At 51.3% G+C, this 11,772-nt stretch overlaps 1 protein-coding gene across 1 annotated transcript; it reads right to left on the bottom strand.

Annotated features, from left to right (window-relative positions):
- Positions 1-433: 433 nt before the first annotated feature.
- On the bottom strand, positions 434-11,460 carry tlcd3ba (TLC domain containing 3Ba; the record flags this gene model as incomplete). The annotated part of the gene is made up of 7 exons (XM_079253177.1): positions 11,432-11,460; positions 10,035-10,235; positions 9,870-9,953; positions 7,905-8,133; positions 6,450-6,545; positions 6,195-6,304; positions 434-611 (listed from the first exon to the last, which is right to left on the bottom strand). Exons 2-7 carry the CDS (start codon positions 10,151-10,153, stop codon positions 434-436), a joined length of 816 nt encoding a protein of 271 aa, XP_079109303.1. The 5' UTR covers positions 10,154-10,235; positions 11,432-11,460.
- Between the last annotated feature and the right edge of the window lie 312 nt (positions 11,461-11,772).

Genomic DNA, 11,772 nt, shown 5'->3' with positions numbered 1-11,772 from the left:
GTCCAAAGAATTGAATCTTTGAAAAGAATTGAACTTCCCATCACTGATCAATTCTCCTCAGTGACCTGTCTGTCACGTGGGACATCCAATCAGATTTCTAGCCCCGCCCCTTTCTCTAATGGCAGCGAACCAACTGGATGAACAGATCACATTTCACTCATCAGATTATTATTTTAATAAAACTGTAAAAAGTCTGTTTATAAATGGTGCAGCTTGTAAAACAGCACGAAGCAGCAGGAGGGAAGTTTACTTGTTTACAGAGCAGGATGTTTAAGGGCATCCAGAACGGGTCAGAACCTGGTCTACGGTCCGACGCCGCAGCTCCAGTCATTCAGCTGACCCGGGTCGTCTCCTCGGATCTGGTTGAGCTCGTTACGAGCAGAAAGTCACAAGAAACCTTCATCGTCAGAGATGAACCGTCCTCGCCTCTCCCTCAGTGTCTGTCCTTCTGAATCCCCGGTGGTGCGTTCAGGTGTCGTCTGGACTGCCGCAGAGCTCCTCTGCAGATGAGAGCGAACCAGTAGATCTGCAGGGGCCACAGCAAGGCGACGCCCAGGTTGCACTGCCACGGGGCCACCAGGGGCACCGCGTACACCGGGATCGACGCATACCTGCAACCACAGACAGAGGGCGCCGTTGCCACGCCAACGAGACAAAACACATTGTAGGCAAAGCAGACTGGGACAGGTGGGATGAAGCAGACTGGGACAGGTGAGGTAACTGGGATGAAGCAGACTGGGACAGGTGAGGTAACTGGGATGAAGCAGACTGGGACAGGTGAGGTAACTGGGATGAAGCAGACTGGGACAGGTGGGGTAACTGGGATGAAGCAGACTGGGACAGGTGGGGTAACTGGGATGAAGCAGACTGGGACAGGTGGGGTAACTGGGATGAAGCAGACTGGGACAGGTGGGGTAACTGGGATGAAGCAGACTGGGACAGGTGGGGTAACTGGGATGAAGCAGACTGGGACAGGTGAGGTAACTGGGATGAAGGAGACTGGGACAGGTGGGGTAACTGGGATGAAGCAGACTGGGACAGGTGGGGTAACTGGGATGAAGGAGACTGGGACAGGTGAGGTAACTGGGATGGAGGAGACTGGGACAGGTGAGGTAACTGGGATGAAGGAGACTGGGACAGGTGAGGTAACTGGGATGAAGCAGACTGGGACAGGTGAGGTAACTGGGATGAAGGAGACTGGGACAGGTGGGGTAACTGGGATGAAGCAGACTGGGACAGGTGGGGTAACTGGGATGAAGCAGACTGGGACAGGTGAGGTAACTGGGATGAAGCAGACTGGGACAGGTGAGGTAACTGGGATGAAGCAGACTGGGACAGGTGAGGTAACTGGGATGAAGCAGACTGAGACAGGTGAGGTAACTGGGATGAAGCAGACTGGGACAGGTGGGGTAACTGGGATGAAGCAGACTGGGACAGGTGAGGTAACTGGGATGAAGCAGACTGGGACAGGTGAGGTAACTGGGATGAAGCAGACTGAGACAGGTGAGGTAACTGGGATGAAGCAGACTGGGACAGGTGAGGTAACTGGGATGAAGGAGACTGGGACAGGTGAGGTAACTGGGATGAAGGAGACTGGGACAGGTGGGGTAACTGGGATGAAGCAGACTGGGACAGGTGAGGTAACTGGGATGAAGGAGACTGGGACAGGTGGGGTAACTGGGATGAAGCAGACTGGGACAGGTGGGGTAACTGGGATGAAGGAGACTGGGACAGGTGGGGTAACTGGGATGAAGCAGACTGGGACAGGTGGGGTAACTGGGATGAAGGAGACTGGGACAGGTGAGGTAACTGGGATGAAGGAGACTGGGACAGGTGAGGTAACTGGGATGAAGCAGACTGGGACAGGTGGGGTAACTGGGATGAAGCAGACTGGGACAGGTGAGGTAACTGGGATGAAGGAGACTGGGACAGGTGAGGTAACTGGGATGAAGCAGACTGGGACAGGTGAGGTAACTGGGATGAAGGAGACTGGGACAGGTGGGGTAACTGGGATGAAGCAGACTGGGACAGGTGGGGTAACTGGGATGAAGCAGACTGGGACAGGTGAGGTAACTGGGATGAAGCAGACTGGGACAGGTGAGGTAACTGGGATGAAGCAGACTGGGACAGGTGGGGTAACTGGGATGAAGCAGACTGAGACAGGTGAGGTAACTGGGATGAAGCAGACTGGGACAGGTGGGGTAACTGGGATGAAGCAGACTGGGACAGGTGGGGTAACTGGGATGAAGCAGACTGGGACAGGTGAGGTAACTGGGATGAAGCAGACTGGGACAGGTGAGGTAACTGGGATGAAGGAGACTGGGACAGGTGGGGTAACTGGGATGAAGCAGACTGGGACAGGTGGGGTAACTGGGATGAAGCAGACTGGGACAGGTGGGGTAACTGGGATGAAGCAGACTGGGACAGGTGGGGTAACTGGGATGAAGCAGACTGGGACAGGTGAGGTAACTGGGATGAAGGAGACTGGGACAGGTGAGGTAACTGGGATGAAGCAGACTGGGACAGGTGGGGTAACTGGGATGAAGCAGACTGGGACAGGTGAGGTAACTGGGATGAAGGAGACTGGGACAGGTGAGGTAACTGGGATGAAGGAGACTGGGACAGGTGGGGTAACTGGGATGAAGCAGACTGGGACAGGTGAGGTAACTGGGATGAAGCAGACTGGGACAGGTGAGGTAACTGGGATGAAGGAGACTGGGACAGGTGGGGTAACTGGGATGAAGCAGACTGGGACAGGTGGGGTAACTGGGATGAAGCAGACTGGGACAGGTGAGGTAACTGGGATGAAGCAGACTGGGACAGGTGAGGTAACTGGGATGAAGGAGACTGGGACAGGTGGGGTAACTGGGATGAAGCAGACTGGGACAGGTGGGGTAACTGGGATGAAGCAGACTGGGACAGGTGAGGTAACTGGGATGAAGCAGACTGGGACAGGTGAGGTAACTGGGATGAAGCAGACTGGGACAGGTGAGGTAACTGGGATGAAGCAGACTGAGACAGGTGAGGTAACTGGGATGAAGCAGACTGGGACAGGTGGGGTAACTGGGATGAAGCAGACTGGGACAGGTGGGGTAACTGGGATGAAGCAGACTGGGACAGGTGGGGTAACTGGGATGAAGCAGACTGGGACAGGTGGGGTAACTGGGATGAAGCAGACTGGGACAGGTGGGGTAACTGGGATGAAGGAGACTGGGACAGGTGGGGTAACTGGGATGAAGCAGACTGGGACAGGTGGGGTAACTGGGATGAAGGAGACTGGGACAGGTGAGGTAACTGGGATGAAGGAGACTGGGACAGGTGGGGTAACTGGGATGAAGCAGACTGGGACAGGTGGGGTAACTGGGATGAAGCAGACTGGGACAGGTGGGGTAACTGGGATGAAGCAGACTGGGACAGGTGGGGTAACTGGGATGAAGGAGACTGGGACAGGTGAGGTAACTGGGATGAAGGAGACTGGGACAGGTGAGGTAACTGGGATGAAGCAGACTGGGACAGGTGGGGTAACTGGGATGAAGCAGACTGGGACAGGTGAGGTAACTGGGATGAAGGAGACTGGGACAGGTGAGGTAACTGGGATGAAGGAGACTGGGACAGGTGAGGTAACTGGGATGAAGCAGACTGGGACAGGTTAGGTAACTGGGATGAAGGAGACTGGGACAGGTGGGGTAACTGGGATGAAGCAGACTGGGACAGGTGGGGTAACTGGGATGAAGCAGACTGGGACAGGTGGGGTAACTGGGATGAAGCAGACTGGGACAGGTGAGGTAACTGGGATGAAGCAGACTGGGACAGGTGAGGTAACTGGGATGAAGCAGACTGGGACAGGTGAGGTAACTGGGATGAAGCAGACTGAGACAGGTGAGGTAACTGGGATGAAGCAGACTGGGACAGGTGGGGTAACTGGGATGAAGCAGACTGGGACAGGTGAGGTAACTGGGATGAAGCAGACTGGGACAGGTGGGGTAACTGGGATGAAGCAGACTGGGACAGGTGAGGTAACTGGGATGAAGCAGACTGGGACAGGTGAGGTAACTGGGATGAAGCAGACTGAGACAGGTGAGGTAACTGGGATGAAACAGACTGGGACAGGTGAGGTAACTGGGATGAAGGAGACTGGGACAGGTGAGGTAACTGGGATGAAGGAGACTGGGACAGGTGGGGTAACTGGGATGAAGCAGACTGGGACAGGTGAGGTAACTGGGATGAAGGAGACTGGGACAGGTGGGGTAACTGGGATGAAGCAGACTGGGATAGGTGGGGTAACTGGGATGAAGGAGACTGGGACAGGTGGGGTAACTGGGATGAAGCAGACTGGGACAGGTGGGGTAACTGGGATGAAGGAGACTGGGACAGGTGAGGTAACTGGGATGAAGGAGACTGGGACAGGTGAGGTAACTGGGATGAAGCAGACTGGGACAGGTGGGGTAACTGGGATGAAGCAGACTGGGACAGGTGAGGTAACTGGGATGAAGGAGACTGGGACAGGTGGGGTAACTGGGATGAAGGAGACTGGGACAGGTGAGGTAACTGGGATGAAGCAGACTGGGACAGGTGAGGTAACTGGGATGAAGCAGACTGGGACAGGTGGGGTAACTGGGATGAAGCAGACTGGGACAGGTGGGGTAACTGGGATGAAGCAGACTGGGACAGGTGGGGTAACTGGGATGAAGCAGACTGAGACAGGTGAGGTAACTGGGATGAAGCAGACTGGGACAGGTGAGGTAACTGGGATGAAGCAGACTGGGACAGGTGGGGTAACTGGGATGAAGCAGACTGGGACAGGTGAGGTAACTGGGATGAAGGAGACTGGGACAGGTGGGGTAACTGGGATGAAGCAGACTGGGATAGGTGGGGTAACTGGGATGAAGGAGACTGGGACAGGTGGGGTAACTGGGATGAAGCAGACTGGGACAGGTGGGGTAACTGGGATGAAGCAGACTGGGACAGGTGAGGTAACTGGGATGAAGCAGACTGGGACAGGTGGGGTAACTGGGATGAAGCAGACTGGGACAGGTGAGGTAACTGGGATGAAGCAGACTGGGACAGGTGGGGTAACTGGGATGAAGCAGACTGGGACAGGTGGGGTAACTGGGATGAAGCAGACTGGGACAGGTGGGGTAACTGGGATGAAGCAGACTGGGACAGGTGGGGTAACTGGGATGAAGGAGACTGGGACAGGTGAGGTAACTGGGATGAAGGAGACTGGGACAGGTGGGGTAACTGGGATGAAGCAGACTGGGACAGGTGGGGTAACTGGGATGAAGCAGACTGGGACAGGTGGGGTAACTGGGATGAAGCAGACTGGGACAGGTGAGGTAACTGGGATGAAGGAGACTGGGACAGGTGAGGTAACTGGGATGAAGGAGACTGGGACAGGTGAGGTAACTGGGATGAAGCAGACTGGGACAGGTGAGGTAACTGGGATGAAGGAGACTGAGACAGGTGAGGTAACTGGGATGAAGCAGACTGGGACAGATGAGGTAACTGGGATGAAGGAGACTGGGACAGGTGAGGTAACTGGGATGAAAGAGACTGGGACAGGTGGGGTAACTGGGATGAAGCAGACTGGGACAGGTGGGGTAACTGGGATGAAGCAGACTGGGACAGGTGGGGTAACTGGGATGAAGCAGACTGAGACAGGTGAGGTAACTGGGATGAAGCAGACTGGGACAGGTGAGGTAACTGGGATGAAGGAGACTGGGACAGGTGAGGTAACTGGGATGAAGCAGACTGGGACAGGTGAGGTAACTGGGATGAGGTAACTGGGATGAAGCAGACTGGGACAGGTGGGGTAACTGGGATGAAGCAGACTGGGACAGGTGGGGTAACTGGGATGAAGCAGACTGGGACAGGTGGGGTAACTGGGATGAAGCAGACTGGGACAGGTGAGGTAACTGGGATGAGGTAACTGGGATGAAGCAGACTGGGACAGGTGAGGTAACTGGGATGAAGCAGACTGGGACAGGTGAGGTAACTGGGATGAAGCAGACTGGGACAGGTGGGGTAACTGGGATGAAGGAGACTGGGACAGGTGAGGTAACTGGGATGAAGCAGACTGGGACAGGTGGGGTAACTGGGATGAAGCAGACTGGGACAGGTGGGGTAACTGGGATGAAGCAGACTGGGACAGGTGGGGTAACTGGGATGAAGGAGACTGGGACAGGTGAGGTTACCTGCTGTAGGCGTAGTACAGGTAGGGGAAAAGCAGAACACGGCAGCTGAAGAAGGTCATCATCATCAATACACCGTTGACTTTGTGCAGCAGAGTGTGATGTTTGTTGTACTGGAAAAAACAACAACAAACATCTTCATCTGCTGAGGAAGAGGAGGAGCCCAGAGACTGAGACTCACACACACGCACACACACCCTGAGACTGATCAGAGAGCGTTTGTCCCACAGTCAGTGAAGTAATCACTGGGAGGATTACCTGGATCAGGACTTTCCCCAGACAGACGGACGGCGTGCTGAGCTCAGCCAGAAACAAGACACCCTGGAAGTAATCACCTTTACCCTGCCGCCACAGCTGACACGCACGCACACACACACACACACACACACACACACAGAGGAAGTAGAAAAATAAGACAAAACATGGAAGGTTATTGGAAAGAGGAACAAATGATGACAGATGGAGGTTTTCTAACGATGACATCATTCATTAACATCCTCATCTTCTCTGCACTGATTGGCTGGAAAGGCACCCTAATTTAAATAATTGATCTAACTGGATTTAAGACCAAAACTAGAACCAGATCAAAAGCCCAAAGTTTGAGACCGGTCTAAGACGGTGTGTAAACATAAGCTGACAAAGCCTTGTCCAAATCCCAGTCCAGAACTGGTCTAACTCCAGTCTAAAAGCATTCCAGAAGCAGGGAAACTTTATTAGTACATAACGTGTCACGTAAGAGACAATTCAGACAGAAAACATGACAGAATATAAAGAAACAAAATCATATCAACACATTTCAAAGTCATAAACATAAAACAAATTAAATTGATGAAAAGCAGCAACAGCATCGTCTGGTAGCAACGTCTGCTGACGGCTTCTGCTCCCCTCGCAGCTTCTTCACTTTGTTTGTTAAACCCAGTGCACACCCAGGATTTAACCCCAGTCCACACCCAGGAATAAACCCAGTCGACACCCAGGATTTAACCCCAGTCCACACCCAGGATTTAACCCCAGTCCACACCCAGGATTTAACCCCAGTCCACACCCAGGAATAAACCCAGTCCACACCCAGGAATAAACCCAGTCGACACCCAGGATTTAACCCCAGTCCACACCCAGGATTTAACCCCAGTCCACACCCAGGAATAAACCCAGTCCACACCCAGGCATAAACCCAGTCCACACCCAGGATTTAACCCCAGTCCACACCCAGGAATAAACCCAGTCCACACCCAGGATTTAACCCCAGTCCACACCCAGGAATAAACCCAGTCCACACCCAGGAATAAACCCAGTCCACACCCAGGATTTAACCCCAGTCCACACCCAGGAATAAACCCAGTCCACACCCAGGAATAAACCCAGTCCACACCCAGGAATAAACCCAGTCCACACCCAGGATTTAACCCCAGTCCACACCCAGGAATAAACCCAGTCCACACCCAGGAATAAACCCAGTCCACACCCAGGAATAAACCCAGTCCACACCCAGGAATAACTCTAGTCCACACCCAGGAATAACTCCAGTCCACACCCAGGAATAACTCCAGTCCACACCCAGGAATAACTCCAGTCCACACCCAGGATTAAGTCCAGTCTACCCACCTCAAACCAGCTCTAAAAACCCAGTCCAGGCCCAGTTTAGTCCTGATCTAAATCCTAACCGTTGGTTCTGATGATGCTGCTCAAAGTGTTCGGCGTTGCCATAGATACCAGAGAGGCAGGGAAGCAGAAGGCCACCATGAAGACGTGATGCAGCACCATGAGGACCTCCCTGCGCAGGTAGCCCAACACTGCCGCTTGCGTGGAGCCCCCGCCATCAAGCCCCGCCTCCTCGTGACCTTTGACCTGCATCTTGCACCTGTAGCAGAGGAACATGGCGTAGATGTCGTAGGCGAAGTAAGGCGTGGCGAACAGGATGTAGGCGTCAGTCAGCCAGTGTCTGAGGAGGAGGCAGAGGATGATGGAGGGAATGAAGACAAACATCTCCAAGCACAGAACAACGTTCACGCGGGTTAGAAGAACTTCTCTGCTGGTTCTGACTGAAGCAACATTTAGGAACCATGATGCAGGAAACATTTCCAGCTGTGTCCAGGTTTTCACAGAAAACTTGTCTGACTTCTTTACAGAAGATTTTCAGACTCAGACAGGACCAAAAACGTAGAAATAAACTCATAAAATAACCTATAAAACCCTTTAATGCTGCATTTATTATTATATTATCGTGTTTCATTCCTTTTTACAACATTTTATGGTAAAAACTTTGCGTAAAACCCTGGTGAATATAATCAGATACCAGTCTTCCGCCCCCTGGTGGACACCCTTTTCACAACAATCATTTCAACCGTTTACACAAAAGATGATTTTTTTTTTATCGTTTATTAGCTGTTGATGTTTGACTGTCTCGTCCGAAGTCTGCTGAGATACGCTCCGACTCCCCCGCGACCCGAGACTGGATGAAGCGCTTCGGATCATGGATGGATGGACGATGTTTGACTGTTCCAGTCAAAAAGGACAGAAATCACAAAACGCAGTGAGATTTCATCACTTTCCCATGAAGAAACACCAGCGATCTGCTGAGATCAACCAGTGAGACCCATTAAAACCTGTCATACCAGCAGGAAACTGGCTGCTGTCCCAGTCTGTCCCAGTGTTTGGGCTTAAATGGGACGTTTTCTTTCTGTACAAGTTGCCTTCACAGCAAATAAATCAGTATTTTCCTCAGTCCACATCAGAGAAACAAACAGATATAATTCTGTTGATGTGAGAAACAGGAAGAGCTCTGCAGGTCTGACATCCTGCTGAGGCCTGTTCGACCGCTCCGTCCAAACCTGGAAGGCAACTGGGTCGGTTCTGCCCACTAAACTGTGATTAAAGATGTTTTAGAGGCTTATTGGACGGGTGAGAAAAACCTTAACATTTATTTCACCAGGAAAGTCCCATTGAGGTTAAGAACCTCTTTCTCCAGGGAGTCCTGGCCAAGAGGAGAGTTACAGGCAATTTACATGTTACCACTTAAACAGAACTTCTTATTTAGATGTTAAAGTTTATCCTGAAGCAACATTTTTACTTGTTAAATAAATTTAAACATGTCAAAAGATAAAAAGTGTAACTGTGGATTTTTTATTTTCACCTGCTTCTATTATTGATCTATGGAAACCAGGTGAAGTTTTTGACTGATCTGGGTGGTTGCCGTGGTGACGACTCGTCATCGATGGGGTGGCCCTGACGATGCTGTTAACAGTGAAAAGCGCTGTATAAATAAAGTTTGATTTGAAGAGTTCTTCCTCTGCTGCTTTCAGTCTCTCTGCAGCTGCAGAATAAATAAAAACATTTCCCAGAATCCCCTGCAGCTCCGGCTTTGATTTGATAAACAAATGTTGCTCAGACTCAGACCTGCGCTCCGCTTTGCCTGGGAAATGAGGAGTTCGCCCTCGTCCTGCCGTCAGGCGCCGCGAGGAGGATTACAGACGGACTGAAATAACCCCGCTGCTCGGCTAATTAATCTCAGGTTGTTCATTAGATTACAGAAGCAGCTCTAAGTCTGAGAGAACCTGTGAAGGCTTCTGAACGAGGAGTTTCCTGGAACGTCCACCAGCAGAGACGGGAAGAAAAGATCTAAGCAGCTGAATCTGGTTCTAAAAGACCGGAAGGATGGAGATCGCTGGAAGTCCTCACCTGTCCTCCATGACGTCCCTGCAGGACGAGGCGATGATGCATCCGGCCGACGAGGCCATGACGGCCTGGAGGGACGACACCAGGCTGGGAGCACAGAGACAGAACTTCATGTTGCTGCTGAGGGAACCAGAACCACCAGCTGAAACGCTCCTGGTGTGTTCTTACCGTGTGGACACGACCACGGCGTCGCCCTCGCTCCATCCCATCAGGAGCTGCAGCGTCTGCCGGGAGGCGAGGAAGAGTCCGGGGAAGAAGACGGAGCCAGCAGCCACCAGGGAGAGCATGCCTGCAGTGTCTGGTGGGAGAGCCGGCCGGTCTACAGGAGCTCAGCAGAGGATCAGGGGGGGCGGAGCCTGCTGTGGCCACCTGTCAGAGAAGGAGTGGCCATAGGGGGGTGGGGGGTGGGGGAATTAAACCAGCATCATCTCTGGTTTCCAGGAGCCTCATTCAAGCAAACTGCGTGACATCATTTGGTTAAAAGTCCACAAAAATCCAGGAAAAGATGTTCCTGATTAGTTCATTCGCACGCGCACACACACACACACACACACAAAATTCATAAGCACAGTTGTGAGTGTACGGTGGCTGTTGGAGGCCAAAATTCTTATTTTTTCATGTGTGTTAAACTGGATCTTTAGTGTCGTCGTCATGACGACGCGCCATTTGTTCCAGTTTCTTTAGTTTCATGTAGAAGCAGAAAAGATCAGACTGTTAGAGGAAAACTCCCAACATGGAGGACAGCAGACCAGAACCAGGGCCTGAATCTGGATCTTCAGCTGATCCATCTACTGCCGGCTGAAACCTCATCAGAAATGGTCTCCATGGAAACGTGGCTGTCAAGAAGCCTAAAAGACTGAGGTCACATGACCCACAAAAGGGACTTAAGGTCAGTGGAAACGGGTCTGATGGAGGGATGGATCCTCACCAGAACCCGGACCTGAACGGGTCTGATGGAGGACTGGATCCTCACCAGAACCCGGACCTGAACGGGTCTGATGGAGGACTGGAGCCTCACCAGAACCCGGACCTGAACGGGTCTGATGGAGGACTGGATTCTCACCAGAACCCGGACCTGAACGGGTCTGAAGTGAGGGATCATCTGGACACAGAACAAAAGGCAGAAACGTCCCAAAGAGTTTTAGAAAGTCCATATAGGATCCTGGAAAACTTCCTGAAGGAAACTTTTATTTATTTATTTCATTAATAGTTTACATTAAAAATAAATAAAATCTCTTCTATTCTTCTTCTTACGACGCCACAAATGAGAAGGTTGAAGAAACTTGTCTACAGATCACCTTCCACTTGGTGCCAGACTCCACTGACATTCACAGAAAACAGGAGAAAATAATAAAATGAAATAAAGAAAATATCAAGTTTTCTATTCATCCTCTAAAACAACTCCATCCGCAGCCCTCCCCTTCTAATTCACATATTTTCTGTAGTAAATTTAGTAAATACGTTACTATAGATGTTTGTAAGCCAACTAAATCTTTTTTTTTTTTCAAATGAACCAGATAAAATAAAAAGTCTTTCTGTATTCTGGGAGGTGCGTGTTTGCATACCTGTATGAATGGAGGCAGTCGTGATGGAGTTTGTCAGCTGGTTGCCATGGTGATTTCAGCACGATCTCATGACTGACATTAAACAGACACAAACGGCGGTTATTCATCAGCTTTAAGTTGTATGAAAGTAATTCCTGAACCGTGAACATGGAGAACTTCTGGCGAACACACATTTAGCTTTTAAGGATTTTCCTGTTTTTCTGCAGGTTTTATGGCGGGTTAAACCCCCCCCCCGCCGCATGAAGAAACATTTTCATGTTTTCATGTCAATCCTGCGGCAACGTCTGAAGGAACATGAACCATGTTAAAACCCTGTGAGTTTGAGATTTCATCACATTATT

This window comes from Telmatherina bonti (assembly GCF_933228915.1).
Source record: "Telmatherina bonti genome assembly, chromosome: 14".
Lineage (NCBI taxonomy): Eukaryota > Metazoa > Chordata > Actinopteri > Atheriniformes > Telmatherinidae > Telmatherina > Telmatherina bonti.
Note: the sequence above shows the minus strand (reverse complement) of the source record. Positions and strands in the feature narration are given on the sequence as shown.